The sequence below is a fragment of the Nipponia nippon genome, unplaced genomic scaffold (assembly GCF_047370975.1).
Source record: "Nipponia nippon isolate SJK-2023a ecotype South Korea unplaced genomic scaffold, ASM4737097v1 scaffold_30, whole genome shotgun sequence".
Taxonomy (NCBI): Eukaryota; Metazoa; Chordata; class Aves; order Pelecaniformes; family Threskiornithidae; genus Nipponia; species Nipponia nippon.
In genome coordinates this window covers 4,802,975-4,825,871 of record NW_028262348.1, presented here as the reverse complement: position 1 = coordinate 4,825,871, position 22,897 = coordinate 4,802,975, and the positions used below count along the sequence as shown (strand labels likewise).

The 22,897-nt window shown below is 50.4% G+C and overlaps 1 protein-coding gene across 6 annotated transcripts; it reads left to right on the top strand.

Annotated features, from left to right (window-relative positions):
- The first annotated feature begins 18 nt into the window (after nucleotides 1-18).
- LOC104010588 (acyl-CoA dehydrogenase family member 11) lies at nucleotides 19-22,643 on the top strand. Of its 6 annotated transcripts, none has more exons than XM_087768362.1 (15): nucleotides 19-270; nucleotides 4,564-4,796; nucleotides 5,439-5,538; nucleotides 6,464-6,581; nucleotides 7,435-7,577; nucleotides 7,679-7,828; nucleotides 8,373-8,467; nucleotides 8,745-8,844; nucleotides 10,346-10,486; nucleotides 11,283-11,375; nucleotides 12,414-12,521; nucleotides 17,666-17,837; nucleotides 18,087-18,153; nucleotides 18,457-18,627; nucleotides 19,027-22,643. In XM_087768362.1, the coding sequence occupies exons 1-14, from the start codon at nucleotides 127-129 to the stop codon at nucleotides 18,581-18,583; spliced, it is 1,791 nt and encodes a 596-aa protein (XP_087624488.1). In that variant the 5' UTR covers nucleotides 19-126; the 3' UTR covers nucleotides 18,584-18,627; nucleotides 19,027-22,643. The 6 variants fall into 6 exon arrangements, with proteins under 6 accessions (XP_087624488.1, XP_087624486.1, XP_087624485.1 ...); XM_087768360.1 differs by having other exon boundaries at nucleotides 20-426; nucleotides 19,080-22,643; XM_087768359.1 differs by having other exon boundaries at nucleotides 20-426; nucleotides 19,061-22,643.
- The last annotated feature ends 254 nt before the right edge of the window (nucleotides 22,644-22,897 follow it).

The window sequence follows — 22,897 nt, the reverse complement described above, 5'->3', positions numbered from 1 at the left end:
AGGGCGGAGATAAGGCAAAAATAACTTCACAACATTAAAACAGAACAGGATTGGTGCCGCTGTCAACTAAGGAAGGGTCTGGAGGTGAGAGCCGTTGGCGTGAGACACCAAGGGCTTTGCAGGATCATGTTTACCTGTCGCCTGCCTTGGTGGAGATCCAGTGCTACCTGCAAGCTGCAGCAGTCAGGTCGCTTTCTGCCTTCCGTCTGGGAGAGACACCAACTGCCAAGTCGTAAAGGAATCAACATGACCGCGGGGCAGGGGCAACAGGTCAGTGTGCAGGAGAAACAAGTATTAGAAGATCTGGAAATGCCCCTTGCAAGGAGAGAAACCGAGACCCTCTTCCAAGAGCAGCCCCAGACTGGAAACGAGTATTTGGAAGATGCTTTGCTTCGGAGTTACTTGAAAACGCACCTTCCTCCCAAGGTCTGGTGTGCATGTTTGTGGTTCTGTGTGTACGCACTACAGTTCTGGCTCGGTCACTGTTTAAGGCTCATTTCCTTGAGCCCTTTTGTGCCTTCAGGCGTTTAACTGGGGGGAATTTATCAGCATTCTTTAAAACTTGCTTTCTTTGAATCAGCGCAGAGGTGAAAAATACTGCCAGGATATAAACAGAGATAGAAAGTGCCTTAGTGGACTCTGGTGACTGGTCCGGGTGTTGCAACAAGAGTGTTGTTTTGGGATTGTCAGTGCAGGCATTTGTTGTCTGGTCATCCAGAGAAAGAAATTTCAGATAAAGGAAAAAAACTAGGGTGCGTCCAAACTCTGCTGTGCAAGTCTGCTTCTTTCCCCCTGGGGAAGGGGGGCTTTTAAGGAAATTCCTTTCCAAAGGGATGGGGCTGTTCTCAGCGCTCAAGAGGATGCAAAGGCCTGTTGGGGTTTGCTTGTTCTCAGCACAGGCCGTTGGCTTTTCTGGGTTGATTTTCTGACAGGGAAGGCTCTGTACAGATTGCAGGGGTGCAGAGAGGTGGGATAAGACCCTGAGCTGTGGGTCTCTGTTCTGTGAGGTCCAGTCCTACAGGAACCCCCCAGGAGGAGGTGGCTCATCTTTCTGGCTGTCCTCTGCTGTCACCCCAAGGACTGCAACTGTTTCCCACTTTTCAAGGACCAGGTCTCATGGAGCAGCATGTGACCTCTCTCCGTGATTTGTTCCAGCAGAAGCAGTACAATGACCTGTAAAGCCAGCGGGTGAGGAGAGGGGCAGAACCTGGCTTTCAGTGACACACTTCCTGCCACTGCTTGCTCTCCAGGTCTGCAAGGCCTCGCAGACATGGGGGTAGTAAGAGTGTGGTGGCAGCGCTGGGAGCTTGCTTTTGTCACAGCCATCCTGAAAGACAGGAGCGAGGCCTCCCTAAGCACCACTGTGGCCTTCTTGGCAGAAGAGAAGACAGGAGAAAGGAGGATGCCTTTGGGCAACCATGAAGATCTTGCTCCTAATCTGCACCTTTGGAAGAAGCACGATTCAGATCTCCCAAAGAATAAAAGGATCGGTGCTGTCTTTCACCAAGGCTGGGAGCTGCTCTCCACTCCTTCCCCAAAGAGATAAAAACGGCTGCAAAATCTACCAGAGAATGAGCAACATCTCCCTTTTCGTTTCTGTGCTCCGTCCCAGCGGGGCAGTGTTGCCTCACCGCTGAAAGGGAGAGCCCAGTGGCTGCTGTCTGCTTCATGCAGCACTTGCTTATCTGCAGCCTGAGAGCTGGCTCTCCCTATGAACACCTTTCTCTCCAGGAGAGCAGCAACAGATGATGCTTTGTGTGTCCCGCTGAAGCAGAAACCACACTGGAGGTTGATTCCTGTTGTACTATTCACCTGTGTTCAGTGGTGAACACAGAAATTTTCCTGGAATGGAGCAACGGATTTCTTTTTGTTTGAAGCCGATTTCTGGAGAACACAGAAGAAAGCACCTGCTTTTTCTGGGCGCTGTTGTGGAGAGGTATCTGTTGGTCTTTGATCCCCCTGAAAATATATCCTTTAATAGGAAGGATTATCTGTTTGCACTCTTAATGTGCAATAATTTGCATATTTCCAATATATTCATCCCTGGTACATCAAAGGACAGATTAGGGTGAATGAGACCACCCAGCAGATGCTGCTAGGTAGTAGCTTCAGCCCTGACTCCGATGGTTTACAGATGCCCCCTCTGTATCCTGGTGTACGTTTTTCTGGCATGCCCAGGCCACTGTGTGTTACAGTCACAAATGTAGGAGCTCTGATTTTGTCCTTTTGCCTTGGAAATAAACACATTCACTTGGGCAACGCGGTGGTTTGTAAGGCTAAGTGTGCTCAGGGCCTGAGCTCACAGCTAGGCAAGCGGGTTTGGGGTTTTGTTGGAAAATGGGGATGAGTGAAGGGACTGTTGTAGTTTGGGTTCACTGTAGCGTGCTGACCAAGAGACCCATTTGGTAGACTCATATCCTTTTGCCCACAAAGAACTACAGGGTAAACAGTTCAAAGGTTCTTGTGCTTCAGGGATCAGCAAAGTCCATGAACCTTGGATTCTTACATTGTGCCCCTAAAAACCCCTTCAAATTGTTGTCAAGATGTGATAAGCATTGGAGGCATACCCCCATCCCAGCTGAGCTGCACACAGGAGTACAGCGTGAACTGTGCCAGTCGACAGGCCGCTCATGCATGGTTTTGGCTTGTTTTGTGATTTTTAACACTGAGTATTTCACCGTTCACCTGAAGGGAAACTGGCTGGTCTGAGGATGGAGACTTCCAGAGTAGTAACTGGACAGGGTGTGTTGGATCCTCATTACGCATGCTGAACGGCAGTGATGAAAGAATCAATCATACAGGATCTAGTTTAATGAAAAGTCAATACAGGGGGGAAGCAGGGAAAGGAAGAAGCAGCATTTGTATTTCATCAACAGCAAATTAATGTGTTCTATAATTGCAGCATTTTGGGTACAGCAACTATGGCATTCATCTCCACAACTGTTATATTGAGGAGGAAACGAGCATCTCTTGAGGGGGTAGAGAACAGCAAAAAATATTCCTCTGATGAAAGATCAGGTGCTTCTGTGACCCTCATTACAGTCTCAGATGTATTTATGTTAACAAGGGCCCAACAGTGCTAGAGGTTGGGTCCACCTGGCCTAATTTTAATCATCGATAAGTCAGGTTCATAGAATCATAGAATGTCCTGAGTTGGAAGGGACCCACAAGGATCATCGAGTCCAACTCCTATCCCTGCATAGGACAACCCCAAAATTCACACCGTATGTCTGAGGGCGTTGTCCAAATGCTTCTTGAATATTGTCAGGCTTGGTGCCGTGGCTACCTCCCAGGGGAGCCTGTTCCAGTGCTCCACCACCCTTTGGGTGAAGAACCTTTTCCTAATGTCCAACCTAAACCTCCCCTAGCATATCTTCCTGCCATTCCCTCAGGTTTCATCTTTGGTTGTCAGGGAGAAGAGATCAGCGCCTGCCCCTCTTCTTCCCCGTGTGAGGAAGCTGTAGACCGCGATGAGGTCTCCCCTCAGTCTCCTCTTCTCCAGGCTGGACAGACCCAAGTGACTTCAGCCGCTCCTCGTATGGCTTCCCCTCTAAACTCTTCACCATCTTTGTGGCTCTCCTCTGGACACTCTCTAGTAGCTTCGTATCCTTTTTGTACTGTGGCACCCAAAACTGCATGCAGCGCTCAAGGTGAGGCTGCACCAGTGCAGAGCAGAGCGGGACAATCATCTCCTTTGACCAGCGAGCAACACAGCGCTTGATGCGCCCCAGGACACGGTTGGCCCTCCTGGCTGCCGGGGCACACTGTTGGCTCATGTTCAAGGTTATTTAAGTCTAGGCAACTTCACTAGGCTTTGGCCACAGACAGCAAAGAGCCCTTGCAGAAGGCAATTCCTGTCACCTTAAAATAGGTATCTAAGAGGGCTGGAATGAATCACTCCTCTGCGGGTGCCGGTTTCCCTCCATCAGCTACGGACAGACTACTCCGTCCAAGTCAGCCAAGCCTGGCTGAAACGAGGGCACGTGAATCCTTATCCATGGCCACTCAGGACGCTGGATGCAGGGTGGGAATTTGAATCTAGACACCCTGGGTGCCAGGCTGAAGCTCAAATGATTGCTCCATCCCTCCTTTTCTAATCTGATAGGCAGGTAACTGCTGAGCCCAGTAGAAGTTTTCCTGTACAGATGAAGGCATTCCGTTTTTGGCAGCTCTTCCCCTGGCATTCTTCTCCAGCAGTAAATCACAGAGCGGCTGAGGTTGGAAGGACCTCTGGAGATCGTCTCGTCCAACCCCCCTGCTCATGTGCATCTGTGTCATTCTCAGCCCTGATACAAAAGCTCTTCTATGCTGCCAAAAGTAACTTGAAAAAATGATTTTAGGGGGAAAAAAAAAAAAAAAAAAAAGTGACAGCTGAGCACAGCTGTGCCAGCAGAGGCTAAGAGACAAGCTGTCCTGCTGCATTACAGAATGCATGGAAGGGCCAAGTGGCAAGAGACCGTTGGCACCGCAGGACAATATGGTCAGTCCTTTGCCTTTCCAACTAGGAGCCAGGCTCCTTCCCTTCCAGGGGAGCACTGAAGGGCTCTTCTTTTTGCTTCACAGGTACTGGAGGAGGTGAATCAGGACCTGGAGAGATTTGGAAACCGTCTGCTAACCAAGATCAAACCTCTAGGATGGGAATGCGAGTTGAACCCCCCTGTGTTTCGGCAGTACAATGCCTGGGGGCAGCGGGTGGATCACATCGCCACCTGCTCGGCCTGGAGGAGGATGAAAGAGATTGCAGCAGAAGAGGGGCTGATTGCTGAGGCCTATGAGAGAAGATACTCCAACTGGAGGTAACTGGGGGAGAATGGGAGCGACTTGGTGCCTTGCTGGTTATTCTTAGCAGGGTATATTGAGCATCTTGTAGGACTGAACTTCTTGGTGTATAATGGGTAACAGATGATGCATGGACAAAAGCACACCTACCACTGTACAGCAGCGCGCAGAACAGCAGTGTCTGTCCGCTGTAATATTCCACATCAGCAATGATAAGCCGTAACTAATGGCCTACAGTTGATCATAATATGCTTTGATGTCACCTTCCTGATTCTGGGGCCTGGCAGTTCCCTGCACTGCTCCAGCTTTACGTGCATTAGTTGTAACACAGCTGGGATTTTACTTGCAGTTTCATTGTATTCCAGCCTCTGGAGACAGACCCGCATTTCTTATTTTTAAAAACCGCACTTAATGTGCACTAGCTGGCAAGCAGCGCCTTCCACCCAGCCTTGCACTGGCAGTTCCTCTGGGACTGAGAAGCTCTGCTGCTCCTCTTCTCTCTTCCTGGCTGAAACAGTTTTTGCCCTCTCAGAAATGAGCAGTCTGATTCTCACCTGTTTTGGCTGTATTTTGTTCCTCTCTTCCTAGTCAGGATGTTTTATCCTCCTGCTGTTGAACTATTGTATAACCTGTCTGTTTTCACTCTCTTTCTTTCCTAGCCGTCTGCATCAGGCTGTCAAACTGTACTTATTTTCAAGCTCCTCTGGAGGTTTCAACTGTCCACTGGCCATGACTGACGGGGCAGCCAAAGTCATTGAGGTATGAGCTCAGCTGCTCTCCGAGGGCACAGCCCATGTCCTGGCAGCGCTGGTTAGAGAGTGGAGCACCGGCCAAGGACGGAGGAGAGCTGATCTGCCATCTGGCTCTGGGCATGGCCCTTCCTTGCTCTGTGACTCAGCTCCGTCTCCCACTGCCTTTCTCCTTTAGCTACAAAGTCTTTGTGCCCAGGCTCGCTTTTATGTTTACTTACAACACGGTGTACAATGAGGCCTTTGCTGCACATGAACCCTGGGGCACTGCAGGTAGCTGGAAAGGTGTCCCACATGTTTTTACTACAAGATAGTTTGTTTTCTTGTTCCTCGTGCGGAGTCGCAGTTAAATGTATCAGGCCACATCCATACCTGGTGTAAATTAACCAAGATAGCAAGACTTTCCCAATCTGAAGACTTGGCTCTGCATCTTAGCAACACCCTTTGCACTATGTCAGTGGCTATGTAGGATGCAGAGAAAAGCTAGCCCTTAAGTAGCTAGCCCTGGGCATTTTAATTCAGTAAAAAGAAAAAAAGCATATAGCAGTTACTTCTTTCCTGCAGCTCTTTGGATGCTGGTGACATCCTGCGTATATGAACATATGCTGATACCCTGACACATGTGCTGTTTTGAAAGCACTCTGTCCAGATGTCTAGCCGTGCGGAAATCTGAGGGGGGTAGGGATGCTCAGCACTCCCCTTCCTGACACAAGTCTGTACCTTCTGCCTGCGCAGCGCTGCAGCAGCTGTGTGGGAGCTGGGCAGTTGCACAGACTCTCAGCAGTACATGTAGCTGCACGCGGTGCAGGACACTCAGTGCCCCGCTCGCAGACCATCCATTCTGAGCCTAGGACACACCAGTGTTAGTTAAGGCAACTGTCTAATTTAATTTACTGTTATGATCTTCTTAGTTTCTTTTTCCTCCCCCAAAACAGTCACTAGGTATTCCTGGATCTCTGAAAAATGCTTTTGACCATCTGACATCCCGTGACCCCAAAAAGTTCTGGACCTCTGGCCAGTGGATGACCGAGCGCAGGGGAGGCTCTGATGTTGGTACGTGTTCTGAGGTGGGAAGCAACTGCAGCAGCAGCTAGGTGTGTTAGCAAGAACTGAGAAAATGAAGGGTGTGGGTTGCTTCCAAAGCCAGGTAGCTGGTTTAGGAAACTTCAGCAGAAGTCATCCAAATCCTCTGCATAGCTCTGCTTTTTAACCAACAAAAGGCCCAACTTCTGTCCACTGATGCGTGCCGTATGCACACGCAGGTACAGAGCTGTGTTCCTTGCACAGATAACACGCTGATGTCCAGCTCTGTAATCTAAACCTTGAGCAAGGCTGTCAGACCCATCCCAGCTGGGACTGAGAAAGCGTTCTTGGCCTGCAGCTTCTGCTCCTTGGCTAATGTTAGTAATAGCGTGATGGGCCAGGAAACCTCAGAACTCGGCTGCGGAGACAGAAATGTGGCAGAGGAGTCACCTTCATCTGATGAAGCTGCAGTTGGTTTCCTGGTGGAAGAAGTAAAAGGGTCAGCTGTGGAGTGAAAGATGTGCATCACTGCAGGACTCCCGATTCCATAGCACCCTTTGTTGTTCTTGGCCGCGGTAGCTCCTACAGAAATGGAGGTATTGGGTTATACACCCTGGTGCGTTCTGCTTACAAAGCACTGCCATTATCAGCTGTTAGCCTGGAGCAATTGCTGGAAAGGCTCGCAGTTAAACAGAGCATATTTCCTTTCTAGTACTTAACTCTGGCTGCATTTCTTAACCAGGGTCAATGAAAGAGATTAGCAGCTAATCCATACTCGATCTCGAGAGCAAGAGGTGACTTAAAAGAGCTGCTGCTTACACCGAAAATCAGCATCGATACAGAAGTTCCCATGAAGCCAAGATGATCTTCTCCTTTCTTGCAGCTAACGGCACCGAGACAGTGGCCAGAAAGCAGCCAGACGGTACATATTGTCTCTATGGTTTTAAATGGTTTACATCGGCTGCTGATTCTGATGTGACATTAACCCTGGCCAGGGTAGCGGATGCTGAAGGACAAGTAAAACAGGTCTGTTTGATGGTGGAACCAGGTGAAGGAACAGGGGCATTCTTTTTCTTCCTTGTTTCATTGTAATGAAATCCTCTTTGCGTGCCTTTCACTGGCCCCAGGGTTCCAGCGGCCTGTCCCTGTTCTTCCTGAAGGTTCGAGATGAGGAGGGGAAGCTGAATGGCATCCAAGTGCAAAGGCTGAAGGACAAGTTGGGCACGCGGCAGATGGCAACAGCAGAGCTATGGCTGGATGGAGCTAAAGCAGAGCTAGTACGTAAAGTTTCACCTTCCTCTTGGGACTGGGCTGGCTTAGCACGGCAGACCACTCATGGGGGTTTTGCCAGCGATACCAACCAAAAAAGTTCTTCTCTTCCACCTCTGTGGCTGGCTGTTCACTCCGCAGAACCCTTCAGCAGCATGGCTGTGGGTGGGACAGAGCTGAGGAGAGCTCAGGAAAAGACAGGAGGGAAGAAAAAGAAAGAAAAGTAATTTTAGGGTGGTCATTTCCCTAATCCAGTTGCTTTGGCCCAGCTGAGGGACAGTTCTGCGTAGCACGCAGGTAGGATCAAGCAGCAGGGACCAGAACTGATCATGCTGACATCGTCTCCAAAGCCACCTCTCTGCTCATCCCACAGACTTGGCTAAAATGAGACAGCCATATTTTAAAGCAAGCAGATCTTTGTGGTGCCTGAGGACAGACAGATGGAACGGACAGCCTATGTCTGCCTGTTGACACAACTTTCACTTGGATATGCATCAGCTTCCAAGGCTGCGCGAAAGGCTTACATCAGCCTTTGTTCCTTGATGCTTCCAGATCTCTGCAGAGGGTCGTGGAGTGGCCTCCATCTCCAACATGCTGAACATAACTCGGATTCACAATGTCATTGCGTCAGTAGCTTCCATGAGAAGGTGAAGGCAGCATGGATCCCCCCAGAGCTGAAGGAGCAGCTTATCAGGACAAGGGGACTTTGCGATGCTCAGCATTGCAGCCGATATTGACATCTAATGCCTTTGCAGGCACAGGTCTGGAAGGCAGCAGTGCCGGAGAAGGTTGGCCTGTGGGTGGGTGACCTAGGCTGGTATGCTACAGCTGAGCAGGGTTCTTCCAGTGGGGGCGGCTGGAAGGGAAAGCTCAGAAGTGGAAGGCTGCTGGTCTAACTGCTTTCCCTGGCTGTATTCTCTCTAGGATGATCAGTCTGAGCAGGGAGTATGCCCGTAGGCGGGTTGCCTTTGGGAAGCTTCTCAAGGACCATCCCCTACACATGCAGACGATAGCGCGGATGGAGGTAAGGCTTTTGGGAGCCGAGCTGAACCTGTTGGTGAAGAAAAAGGGCAGAGATCCTCAGCTGCTGATGAGCAGAGTCAGCCTGCCTCTGGCTGATGGCAACAGTCAGATGTAGAAGGCTGTTCCTGCTACAGTGAGATGTATGCAGCAGGGCAACTGCCATGTTCTAGTGGGATCTGATCTGACGATAGACCCAGCTTCTCTGCTGGACGTCAGGTTATCCTAAACAACAATTACCTGGGAGCTATTCCGAGAGGAGTGCCAAAGTTCATGCATGCATCTACCACGATATGCCATGACCTCTGAAGTTGGTCATTAGCATCAGAGTCCTCAACTGTCTCCTAAACTGCAGTTAATGGACTCTTGTCCAAGACTGACACAGACTCATCCAACTTCCCTGGTAGCTCATGCACCAGGAGATGGACTGTACCCACTGTTCCCAGCAGACCTGAAGAATTCCTGAGGAGTCACCATGCACTTTAGCTTCCGAGACACGTGTGTCATCACTGTGTACTGGCACAGTGCTCATCACCACAAGACGCTGAGCTTGAGTGAACGTCATCTAAGGCGATAATAGACAATGGAAGAGAGAGCAGCATGAATTGGCACTCTGGCTCTGGGCTTTGGGAGGAATTTCACGTGTGGGCCTTTGGCCTTTGCTCACTGCAGAATGTCTCACAGCTTTGCCACAATGCTGAGCTGTAGCAGCTCATTAAAATCCACAGGACACAGGTGGCTTCCCACCCTTACTAAAACTTCAAAAAGAAGGCACACAGTTCTCCTCCTCTCACCCATCCAGGCACTTCTCTTCTTAAGTGGTGTAACACCAGTGCTTGCCCTTGGGCTGCAGTAGCTTCATGCAGATTTTTAAAACTATTTAAAAATCCTCTTGCAAGGTGGGGGAGAGGGAAAGTAGTCAACATCTGTCAAACACAACTTAAAGCTCCAGCATCTCTTAGCCTGTGGCCAGAACTCCACCTCTGAAAGAAAGGCCAGATCCTATATAGTCCCACAGCACATCGTTATGCACAGGGGCTACAGAGCTCCATATCCTGATGCTTCCCAAATCACAAGTTGCTCAGCAAGAAATCTGTCAAAGACCTTGCAGATGCTGATGCTTAGAGGTTGACCATCAGATGTGTGGTCTCATGTCCCTTACCCTTGGAAAGGATGTGGATTTGTGACCTGGATGCCTGATAGGAGCTTTGATAAGGCTCCGAGTAGGCCTGATGAAATAGCATCGCCCCTTTCCTCATACTAGATCGCAGTGTCCAAGAGCGGCAGCTCCAGGCTACCTTTAATATTCCATGCTTTGTGCCTTGGCTGGTCAGCGGTCTTTGTCTCTGAGGCTGTGGGTCTGTACGGGCAGGGGTGGCATTTTGCCCAGGTCCGAGTATTGCGCATCCCTTCGAGATGGTCTCACGGCACCTCAGCAGACCAGGCTGGAATCAGCCTGAGTCAAAGATCCTTGCCAGTGGAGCTCCCCCCTTCTCTGCTTGCAGGTGCAGACGCGAGGGGCGTTTCTTCTGCTTATGGAGGTCGTTCGTCTGCTTGGACTTGTAGAAACCAACATGGCAAATGAGCAAGACCAGCTTCTCTCGAGACTGCTGATACCAGTCGCCAAACTGTACACTGGGAAGCAGGTATGGAACAACCAGTTTGATTAGCCCAGAGTGGGGCTGTATGACTCATTAGCAACCACAGAGCTGGAAAAAGGAGTGATTAACATGGCCAAGGTGAAGGACAGCGATAGCAGGGGATACCGGCAGTGACCTCTAGCTGCAGCGCCTGCAGCAGTTATTGCTCTGCACTGAGGCTGGACTGTGTGGGTCGGAGCCTTGTCCCTTTGCGCTCAAGGCCACACACAGATCAGCCTCCTGATCAGAACAGACAGAGCCAGCGCTGTCTGTGAAGTACTCCGCATGCCGCAGAGGAATGCTGAGGCTGCCCCAAGACCAAGGCGAGGCACTGAGCCACGGGGAACATCTTTCCCCTAGTTATGAATAAATAGAAGGTGTTAATAGCTTAGCGTTAGCCTTAACTTCAGGGGTCTGTCCCTCTTCTAATTGCCCTCAGCTTAAATACAGAGAAGCTTACGCACCGTAGGCAAGTAGAAGGTAAAGACTCTACTGGACTAGAGACACGTAATCCCATGTACCAGCAAACCACAGCTTTATCCTTACCTAGAGAGGACTGTGGTGAGACAGACTCTCCCTCGATCTCCTCCCAAGGTCTGACTTCTCCTGCAGGTCCTCTCTCAATGTTACTCAGTCTTCATTCCCTGGGCTGCTCCTCCTGCATATAATGAGCAACCTGCCTCAGCAAATCGGTGGGATCCAGTCAGTCCCATCCCAGCAAGAACTGCTGTGCGGTTAGAGGTTTCTGGCCGCTCTTTCCCCTTGTGCAATGTGGATCATGTCAGCTCTCTGCATTTTGCAGGCTTCTGCTGTTGTTATTGAGGCAATGGAGAGTTTTGGAGGACAAGGTTACATGGAGGATACAGGCTTGCCAGTCATAGTCCGCGATGCTCTGGTAAGAAAGCAGCAGGAGAAGCAGAAGCTCCTGTGTGTCACCTAGTCATAGAATCACAGGATGCTTTGGGATGGAAGGGACCTTTCAAGGCCATCCAGTCCATCCCCCCTGCCATGGGCAGGGACATTTACAACCAGATCAGGTTGCTCAGAGCCCCGTCCAGCCTGGCCTTGAATGTTTCCAAGGATGGGGCACCTACCACCTCTCTGGGCAACCCCTGCCAGTGTTTCACCACCCTCATCGTGAAAAATTTTTTCCTTGTGTTTAGTCTGAATCTCCCCTCTTTTAGTTTAAAACTATTCTCCTTTGTCCTGTCACAGCAGGCCTTGCTAAAAAGTCTGTCCCCATCTTTCTTGTAGGCCCCCTTTAAGTATTGAAAGGCCGCAATAACGTCTCCCTGCAGCCTTCTCTTCTCCAGGCTGAACAACCCCAGCTCTCAGCCTTTCCCCATAGCAGAGCTGTTCCACCCTCTGACCGTTTTGGTGGCCTCCTCTGGCCCCGATCCAACAGGTCCACGTCCTTCCCGTGCTGAGGACCCCAGAGCTGGAGGCAGGGCTCCAGGGGGTCTCCCCAGAGTGGAGCAGAGGGGCAGAATCCCCTCCCTCGCCCCGCTGGCCACGCTGCGAGGGATGCAGCCCGGGATGCAGCCCAGGATGCAGTTCGCTTTCTGGGCTGGGAGAGCACATTGCTGGCCCATGGCCAGCACAGTACTCAAGGGCAAACACAGACCTCCCCAGACGCACTCCAGGCGTGGCAGCTCTTTCCTAGTTGCCTTCCCGCTGAGCCCAGTCATCACCGGGGAGGGGACGTGACTTGTTCTGGTGCTGGGGTTGTTTCCTAGCTCCGTAATGGAGCTGGGCTCCTAGCTCTCATCACCGCTGCTCCTCTCCACTTGTGGTAAGGCAAGATGTCTCTGGAGATGTCCTTGATATCCCTTAGCTCTGCCCCATGTCTTTGCTTCCTCACGTTCCACTTCCTTTATTGCAGTTGCTCCAAAAGACTCTTTCATGCTCTTCCACAGTCTCTTCTACCCCACAGGTGCTGTCCATATGGGAGGGAACAACAAATATCCTGTCACTTGATGTCCTGCGATCCCTCACCAAGAGTCAAGGACAGGTGATGGCTGTGTTCTTCTCCACAGTGCAGGTGAGCCCACATCAAAGGCACCGGCCACCCTGATTTGCCCACCTTGGCAGAGTCTTATTTGGTGTTTATGCTCCTAGCTGAGACTGGTAGGGAATATGACCAAACTGAAAGCTTTAGACAAGTATTCAGAAGGTGTCTTACAATTCTGCTCTTTAAATAGCACTTACAAAAGCGGAACGCAGGCAGTGCTCGTTTTGGGATCCTTGTGTGCTGCAAAAAAATGCAGACGCTTTCATCTCAGCAGTGAAGAGTTTTACATTGTCAAGAGTTCCTCATGGCAGGTACCAACATAAATATATTTTTAACATGAGAGAGTCGCCTTCCTGAATCCAAAGTAATTTAGTGGTTTTGTTTCTTAACTGGTAAAACACCACAAGACTGCTGAGTATTAAACCTTCACTAGGGCTACCTACTGCATTATGACTTCCTATTTTTACTCCCACTGAAAGGATGGAAGGAGCCAAAGGAATTCCATTGTTGCCTCTTTAGATTTACAGTTCTCTGGCTTTACCTACAGACTGCCCTTTTAAAGGTGCTCAGATGACAGGCAGTCACCGAGAGTTCAAAGCAGCTTAGAATTTCATGAAGGTAAAGGAGCATCAGCTGGCTTGCTACGTCCCGTAAAGGGAGACAGGAACCAGCCTGAAAGGCATGAACAGCATATCAAAGGGTATTCTCTCAGAGATTAGATTATTAATCCAGATAGAACAATCCAGATTACATTAACCCAGATACAGTGAGGGAATCCTGGGCATCTGGAGTGCTGGATTTGACTACTTTCTCATCCAGACCCCGTGAGAAGGGAAAGGTCTGGGTCACTGCGCTCCCTGCAGCGCTGACAACTGGATAGGTCTTTCAAAAACACAAGCAAGAGCCCGACTCCTTCTCACCCGTGGCTGCGGTTGGCAGCTTCTGTTACGTTTCAAACCCCCAGCTCAGCTGTATTCTGGACAGAGCACCTCTCCGACCTCCAGAAATGAGTCTCTTCTTGCCATCCTCTCAGACAACTTTTGATAAAAGAAAAATACCTCAAACAATTTGACTACCGAACAAGAAACCCTAATCTGCTCATAAGCAGGACTGAGCACACCTGCTAATTAAAAAGCCAACGGGTCCAGCTGTTGATAAAAAGCAGCTTCGTCTGACACTGAAGGTAATGGAGTGGAGAAGGAAGGGAGCGGGCGGTAGGCTCTAAAAATAACTTGGAAAGAAGCCGGCCTCCACAGGCTTACACTTAGGCTAATTTAAATGAATGCCACACAAAGGTGCCATGCTGCGGTCCTCGGAGCACCTCACTGGCATAGCCGAGAGGGCCCCTCCAGCTTCTTACCAACCGGGTGATCAGAGAAGCATTAAAGAACACAGCAGCATGATTCAGAGCAGGTACCTGCACAGCAGTAACACCAGCTATCGAGATTTATTAATTAACGAGCTCATCATTGCTCTTGCACTCCCACAAATCACGCTGTGTATGAGACTGGAGGGTGAACAAGCGAGCACCGACTTTATAGGTCTCCAGATTCTGGTAAATGCCATTGCATTTGCTGTTCGTGTCACAGTGAGGCTGCCTCTGTGTCCCCAGAGCGTGGCAATGGAGTGGCTGGAAGGGGCCGAGCTGGGAGAGCAGCGCTGGCGCACTGCTTCTGATCACACTTGGCACATTTAACCTGGATGTGTCAGAAAGCTTTTCCCCTATGCCTTCGGCAGCCGGGCGCTGCAAAGGCAGACTGGGAGGTATTTCTGCAGTGCCTCTGCAGCATCGGGCAGGAAGGTGCCAAGTTTCTACACCAGAATCAGGGTTTCACTTGCAGGTGATAAACAACCTCGTTTTGAGCTCCAGGTGTCCAAATTCTTTTCGTCTCTGGGAGCCTGGCTCATTTTGAAACATCCTTCCCATTCCTGTCTAGTGAGGAAATCATTCAGCCCTTCATAAAGGGATTTTTACTGCTCAAATCCATTTCCTTTTTATCGATGCACACAAAACTAGTACAATTGATTTTATGTTTGTCCATCAAGGTTCTCAGTTGGCAGGATTTGTGCCCAACGACAGGCTGCTGTGGAGAAAGCAGCGTTAATACTTTGTTAGTCCACCAGAGCACTGTGTTCTCTGGAGGTCGTATTTCAGGGTAACTTCCCCCCGACCCTGCCACCACCTATTTTTGCTTTTATCCTCTGTCCGTTGCCTCTGCTGATGGTGGGATACCTAACACCGATGCTGGCGTGATCTAGGAGCAGGAACGCAATGTCGTAATTATCCTCAGGAAAAGGGAAATACAGAAAACCTCCTCACCCTTGCGCGATGTGTTTACGAGAAGCTAAATTTTTAGGGTTCTTGATACACGGGCAAGTTTGTTACAAACCACTCTGTCCAGAGGGAATCAGTCTGCAAAATCTCGGGAAAACACATGGCGAGAAGAGCCAAGTGTGAGAGACAGTCCCGGCTCCCAGCTCAGCCATGGCGGGAGGTTCAGGTGGATGCTGCATGGGCGCACTCATTTCATGTTACACTAAAGATTTATTCGCTGGAATTTTGAGCCAGAGCATTGGGCGCACTTTGGAATTCAATAACAATCTGAAAAGTGACTCTAAAATAGCACCAGGGAATTATTTGATTATTGCATTTTAGTCACTTTAGGTTGAATTCGGTCACATCGCAGTACAGGTGTGTTTCTGAATGCCGGTCCTGCAAGCATCTTGCAGAGCTCAGAATCAACTGTCTCACGCACCAAGGATGACTGAGTAGGGCTGAAACTCTAGCTGTAAATCGGACATACCATCTGAGACACGTGACACTGTTTTCACATCCTTTTCAGACCATAACCACAATTTTAACACAGCAGGAAGTAAATCTAGGTTATTAAAGTGAGACTACATATTTGCTTGAAGCATTAATATGAGACTTGTGCTTCTTGCCCTGTTTTGGATGTTTTTCCTTTTGCTGTATTTTTAAATGCTCACGATTAATCTTTTAAGTAAAAACCATTCTGACAATCTTGCTTGGTAGCTAGCGAGAGCAAACAAATGAGCGGCATCTTAAAATCCCTCAGTGAAAACCAAAGGAATCAGAAATATTGGAGCTCGAAAGCTCTTTCGCTCTCTGATGATTTCAGTCAGAAAAGAACCGTCCCAGCGACGCCGCGATGCCGCCTGCGCGTCCCTGCCCTCAGGTGCAGCCCGCAGGAGCGGGAGCAGATCGACGGGCGGGAGAGAACACGGGAGCCGCTTCTGCCTCGAGCGTTTTCCCTGAAGCAGCTCTCCAGCCTCTCGCTCTCAAACGCAGGGGAGGACGTGGAAAAACCCAGCTTGATCTTTCAGAAGATTCAATGCTTTTTGGTTAGGAAAAGAGTGAGCATAATCTGAAAAAAAAGTGTAAATTATTGGAGAGCAAAGAGAATACAATGTCTTTTTCTTCCCCTAAGGTTAAAATGATGCATTTCTATTCCTGGTCCATCCTGCCCAGGTCTTTAAAACCTTGAAAAGCAAGGCAGCGTAGGACATAGCTGTTTGTACCCCGGCCACGAGCACGAGGGTGCTGACAGAAGCACGTATGTCGTCGCCATGTTTGGCCTGCGTGATGCTGGCTTCCACCCAAGCTGCTGGGAATATGCTTGTGCCTCTGGGGTCTTTGATCCTTGTTAGCAACAAGCTCCAAGCTACTTTTAAAACACCTTATTAGCATTCTGTGGGCTTGGAAAGTTCTTTGGACTTTATCTTGGCACGAGACCCAACCGCTTTCATGATGATGTTTTTGTATTTGTACAGCATATGCTGTGAGTATTTATGTACTGCTTTGCCTAGAGCGCAGAATAGCATCCATTGAGGACTGTGTTTTTCTTGTATTAATAGTCAGCAAATACAGGGCAATGGTTAGGCAGAAGGTGTCGGGCACAGCCGTATGGCAGAAAACAAAACTGGGTTCAGCTTGTGCAGTCCGGAGCCCTCCTGTGCAAATAAGCTGTATTTTCACGTACTAGCAAGAGGAACTGCATGATCACTTAAGCACTGAAAGCCTCAAAACCATAAAAAATTAGTTCTGCACAGCAGATACTTATAGGCTTTAGCTTCATAAATAACCGGCAAATGAGACTAACTAACGAAAAGCACCTCCTACCACCTGCTATCTACTGAAATATGTAACAGTTCCTTTTGGCGACTGTGTCCAAGGTAATCCTTTAGTTCTGCTGCAGAGAGACGGGTTTGAATAGTGTAAAGATGGAATTGCAGCCCACCCGGCTCCTGGCCAAGCCCCCCGATGGAGGCAGGGCCGGCCCTGAATGCAGGCACGGTCGTGGCCGACTTCACCACGGGGGCACACGCGCAGGGTCTAGAGGTGGGCGACGGCTGCGTGGGCGAGAGCTGGCTGCTTCTCCGCGTGTGCGACTCCAGGGGGACCAAGCTGTCGCCCCAGCCTGGCAGCTCCGTGCAGAAGGCAGGCTCTTCTCGTCTGATCCCTCCTAGGAGGGAATCCGTGTGGGAAGCATGGATTAAAGGCTGGCCTCTGCCAGTTGCATCCAGGTAGCCATGGGCATGCCATGTCAGAAGAGCAACTATTTTAGGCTCTCTCAGCTTGTGCTTTCACCAGATATTTGGGACACTGGAGAAAGAGCAGCTTTGCTCAGCCACGGGAAGCTTTTAGGTGGTACTTTTAGGCACAGGTAAATTCCTGACGCCCATCAGAAGAGAGCCGCTCTGGTCCTGGGGCCTTTCCCACTGACACGACTTGCAGAGAAAAGCTCCTTTAAATCTGAATTTTCCTGCCTGGACTCAGCTCTAGCATCTTCGTGGAAGTAAAAACATAAAACTGGGAGAATTAGGACCTGATACAGGTACGTAATTAGAGAGAACTGGGGACGTGATCTGGTCCCCGCGTGCAGCTGGGAAGCCAGCACAGAAACAGCAATGCGCTGGGTCCGGCGCACAGGAATGCTCCGTCCTCGAGGCGAGGCTGCGAGTTTCCTTTGGCAGCGTCCCCTTTCCTGCTGCCGCGGTGCTCTGGCCGCTCCACCCACGGCCGAGCCAGTTACAGCCACCTTGATTTAAGCTTTTTGTTAGTAGCTACTGGGCGTGCTCAGGATTTCGCCAGCCCTGTTTCCTTGCAGAAGGTAAATCCCTTGTAATTTTTCCTGTGATTGTTTTCTTTGCAGAAAAAACTGGAGCTGGCTTCGAGCACTGCGAAACTGGAACCCGCCGTGAAGCAGATGCGGGATGCCATCGGCAGTCTCGCGCAATTCACGCAAGCAGCTGGTTCAAAGGGGGCAGAGACCATGGAGCTAGCAGCAAGAGACTTCTCCTACACCCTAGCAAGGATCTATGCAGGTAGTGGGAAAGACAGGAACGGTGGATTTCAGACCAGGAACGGGCTAGGAATCAGCCCTAGAACGGCCTGGTTTCACACCTTCTGGGTAAAGGGTGGAGTTTTAAAGAAAGCTGGGTCCCCACCTTCTTTAAAACTGAGGCAACTCAGCCTGGCAAGCACTGTTGGGAAGTGGCCACCACCCACGTTTCACGAGCCCTCGCTGTTCTGGCTAGAGCCCAGGAATACTGATGTCTCCTACTCTTCCACAGGAGCTCTTTTAATTGAACACGCAGCTCGGCCTGGCGCTTCCTCCACAGACATCTCCGCTGCTCAAAGGTAAGCAAAAACCTCCTCTAGCCCTAACCGGTTTAGATGATTTCTTGTGCAACGCAGCAGGCTTTGCTCTGCCTCTCTGAGTGATCTGACCCCCTGCCATGGCGAGACCCAAACTTCCTATCATCACAGATGGAGACAAACATTGGTCTGGGTCGGTTGCTGTCGTCATCACGGCTTTTCCCTGCCACGGGGAATCTCTGTTTAGCAGCGACGAGAGGGAGCCAAACTGGGCAGAGCTCAAGCTGAAACCAGCACTCTCTACATAACGGGGCTTGGACAAACGGGGTTGCATTCTCTGTTCAGGTGGTGCAACCAGGAGCTGTGTCCCGTGGCCACGGAGTTCAGGAACAGCAGCTACGAGGCTGAGGAGGCACTCGTGGACAGCGCGCTGGTGTACGAGGGCAGCCCTGCCTACGGCAGCAGGCTGTGACTCGCCAGAGGTGACTGGCAGCTCCAGCCCCAGGGAAACAGAAGGTGGGTTGCAATCCAAAACCAAAAAAATCCAAAAATCCTCAGACAGCCGTGAATTACAGGCGTGGTGGGGACGTTCCGCCAGGGCCAGAGCAAATCCTTCTGGAGCAACCCCCACCGCACCACCTGCTGCGGTCTGAAATCCACCGCTTTTGCGCTGCGATCCTTGCCAGCGCAGACGCAGCCACCGAGACTCAGTCCGAGACGCTGAAACGTTCTTACCGTGTTTTAGGCAAAGACAAAGTGATCAAATCTAGATAACGACTTGAAGCAGCAGCTCTTCAAGTGCCAACTGGTGTTCTTTTTAAAGAAAAGCAATCAAAATCAAACTGAAAATTCTTTGAAGTTGATTAAATACAGAAAAAAAACCATTTTTTCCTGTTCATCTTCTTGCTTTCAAAGGCTACAGATGGTCTTCCACCCTGGCACCTGCCAGGGATGGGGTTTTCTTCCAGGGCAGCCTCTTATGCCCACTGTGGCCATGAGGACGGTGCATCCCGGCATACAAGCAACCTCCACGGGAACTGTTGTGCTGGGCTCAGGACCCCCAGCTCAGCGCCCGATCTTCACAACTCGTTGGGTAAAACACAGGCTTTGTAACCCAAACTTCCCATTTTCCTAGCCACGGCTATTGCTAAGGTAGTCACGGGACACTGCTTAGTCTGGCTCGTGCTTTTGATTGTTCCTTTTACGTTCTACCCTGTATCAAACAAACTTTGCTTTTACTTTAAATTAACCCGGAGCAGAGGCTTTACCTTCAGGCCTATCATTGGGCGCCTTGTCCCCGCTAAAGCTGCTAACCCAGCTCCGGAGTCAGCCGCGATGGGCAACCAAAACGTTCTCGACCTACTGCGCTTCAAACGCGGGATATGGTAAATCGCTGTTTGCGGGTCCATAAACGGTCAGCGTCAGCATCAACCCTGCTGTGCAAAGCTGTTCTGTAACAGCTTAGGGGTGGAGGTCATTTCGATTACATCACTCAAATTACATCAAAACTGTACAAGTTGGTACTAAAATTAAAGAAAAAAAAATCATTTTCTTAATTTTTCTTAAGAAAATAAAGCTTTTTTTCATTATCATAGAATCATAGAGTTGGTAAGGTTGGGAAAGACCCTTAAGATCATCGAGTCCAACCGTTAACCTGTCACTACCAAGTCCATCACTAAACCATGTCCCTAAGCACCACATCCACACGTCTTTTAAATCCCTCCAGGGATGGGGACTCAGCCCCTGCCCTGGGCAGCCTGGGCCAGGGCCTGACAGCCCTTTCGGGGAAGAAATTTTCTGTAATATCCAACCTAAACCTCCCCTGGCGCAGCTTGAGGCCGTTTCCTCTCGTCCTGTCGCTCGTTACTGGGGAGAAGAGACCGACCCCCCCCCGGCTCCAGCCTCCTTTCAGGCAGTTGCAGAGAGCGATGAGGGCTCCCCTCAGCCTCCTCTTCTCCAGGCTGAGCCCCCCCAGCTCCCCCAGCCGCTCCTCCCCAGCCTTGGGCTCCAGCCCCTGCCCCAGCCTCGCTGCCCTGCTCTGGCCACGCTCCAGCCCCTCCATGGCCGCCTTGGGGTGCGGGGCCCAGCGCTGAGCACAGCACTCGAGGTGCGGCCTCACCAGTGCCCAGCACAGGGGCACCATCACCTCCCTGGTCCTGCTGGCCACACTATTCTTGATACAGGCCAGGATGCCATTGGCCCTCTTGGCCACCTGAGCACACTGCTGGCTCATGTTCAGCCGGCTGTCAGCCAACACCCCCAGGTCCTTTCCCGCCAGACAGCTCTCCAGCCACTCCTCCCCAGTTCTCTGTGACCTGCAGAAAGCTTATTCATTCCTGCTGCCTACGTCCTGACGATGCTGCAATTCATACCGACGTGAATTCTGACCTAAGTTTTAGATTGAGATCCGGTTATCCTCCCCCAAAGCAAACACCTAAACAGTGATTGTGTGCTTCTCTTCACCCTCGGCCCGTCAGCCGACCTGCTTGGTACTACCCTGATGACTACCAGTTTTTAATTAAAAAGTCACTAATAACAGAAGGAAAACAATAATAGAAGAAAGACGGTTGGAACATATAGCTGCAAAGCGCGACAGTGGCTGGGCTATTCAGGGGGAAGAGAGGAAAGGGGCCATTTGCTGGCAAAGTTGCCCAACGTTTGACGAGGCCAAAGCCTGCGGATGTGGGAGGACCAAACGCTGCCTCCGGGGAGCGGCGCCTCCGGGGATCCCAGGGCTGAGCCAAGCGGCGCTTCCCTCAAATCACACAAACAGTGCTTAGCCGGAGCCAGTGCCGAAGGGCTTCTCGCTGCAGCATTTCTCTGTGTCCGTTACGTGTGCATTCATGTGAATAAATAATATTTGGGTTTGCAAAATCTCCTGCCTCCCTGCAGTTGTTTGGTGTCGAAGGTCTTGCAGGTGTCCAAGCACAGAAGCCTGTCCTGCCGTGTAAAAATCAGGAGAACGGGAAAGTGAGAGAACGCCGCGTGGCTCTAACCTGAACGACGACGGCAGCAAAGTCCAGCACCAGGTTTGCATGTGGGAGGGGCAGAAGGGTCCGACAGCACGCGGTGAACGCAACGCGAAGCGAAGGTCGGCGTGCTGGAGTGGTTTGCGGAGCTGCTGATCCTCTGTTCTCCCCAAGTGCTCGTCTCCAAAGCACCGGGCTCTGGCAGGCAGCGCTGCCTTCCACGCTCGCTGCCCGTCTGGGATCTCACATCGCCTCTTCCTACGTATTTTACACATTTTTTTTGACCACCAGGATTACTTTTTCCTAATATATGAGCTATAATTTGCCTAAAAATAAGCCCCACAACCTGGGAGCCCTGCAGATGCACCGATACAGAAAACACAAGGGACTGGAAAATTATCACCATGTAGGAAAATGACAAATTTATTAAGATCTAAATATTCACTCTGAGGCTACAGCAGAATAAATGCTGTTACAAACAAATAAGCGCTAGGGTCTAACACTTTATACTGCTGCTAAACAGCTCTCTGCTCTCATAGGTTTGCACGTTTTAAAACATTTAATGTTCTTGAAGTAATTAATGAAGACTCCAGATGTCATTTTAATACAAATTCCACCAAAAAAAAAAAAAACAAACGTACAATCAAATGCATCACCTGTTGCCACTGCAAGGTAAAAATCATTTAATAACATAACTATGGGAAATCGGTTTAAAAAACGTATTTGTTAAATAGTAAGATAAAACTTTAGCAGCATTTAAAAAAATTTGAAAGTCCGAAGAATATGGTAATCTTAAATCCCGAAACGCAACCATCGGCGCTCCAATGCCTGTATTACCTGTGGAAACTGAAGGGATGGGAATTTGTTATTCCTCTGCCCAGGAAATGGCACGTCTCTATGGCGCAGGGACAGCGAGACAGACAGACGCTCGCGCAGACGTGGCTGTATGAAAAGGTCGCGTTTCTCTTTCTGCATCCTCGCTCTCGTGCTGGTGGATTCCCTCTTTAACAAAAAACTGAGCGGAATTGTTAAAAAAGCAACTTTCCGCTGCCGGGGCTCGGTCTGGGCGGCCTCCTCAGCCCTGCTCTTCAGCAGCACGTCCGTCCGTGACGGCACCGAGCAGCCCCGGGAGAATCCCTGCTCTGTCCCTTAGAGAAAAAACCACCAGGAGCGAACGCAGCGCAGGCTGCGCGAGCAGGGGCTGCATCGCTCGCCCTCCTCGCGACTCAAAAAAAGAGCTGGAATTGCTGCTTTTGCTTTGTAACCAAGAAAGGTAATGCTGTAGAACTCGCGAGCCGGTTCCGAGCGATGCCAGCGATGGAATCTAGCTGAGGGCAGCTCTAAGGGCTACGTAAAACCTGATCCGGATCCTGCACCTGAGCAAGCGTCAGAGCGCTGGCCTTCACTCAGCAGTGTCTGAGCATCGCCCTCCGGCACAGCCCAGTAAAAAAACATCTTCTAACCGACTCTGGACACGGTTTTCTCAAACCCTCACGCTGAGTAATTCAGGATCTATTAGAGGGACAATTACAGACCGACCATAAAATATCTGCACAGCCCCGTCTGTTAAACGAGCTCTGAATCTGCTCAGCTTCCCTGCACGGGGCCGTTGCCCTTTGCAGCCTCCTAGCAGCCCACACCTCTCCCAGCGCGGGCCCCGTCCCACGCTGACGGCCCTTCCTGGGCAGCAGAGCGGTTCCCGACGTGTTCTTCCCCTTCACCACCAAAGAGCCTTTGGTTTTCCGTCCCAGGCGCTGCCGCCGCCACACCTCGCCCGTACAATTAAGCTGCGAAGAACCAACTGCTGCCCGAACGAC

Bases quoted from the DNA above. Each gene is read 5' to 3' on its own strand.
- LOC104010588 (XM_087768360.1), top strand. From the start codon at position 127: ATGTTTACCTGTCGCCTGCCTTGGTGGAGATCCAGTGCTACCTGCAAG. The intron at 4,797-5,438 runs GTAACTGGGGGA...TTTCTTTCCTAG, and splicing joins AGAAGATACTCCAACTGGAG to CCGTCTGCATCAGGCTGTCA. The intron at 6,582-7,434 runs GTACGTGTTCTG...CCTTTCTTGCAG, and splicing joins CAGGGGAGGCTCTGATGTTG to CTAACGGCACCGAGACAGTG.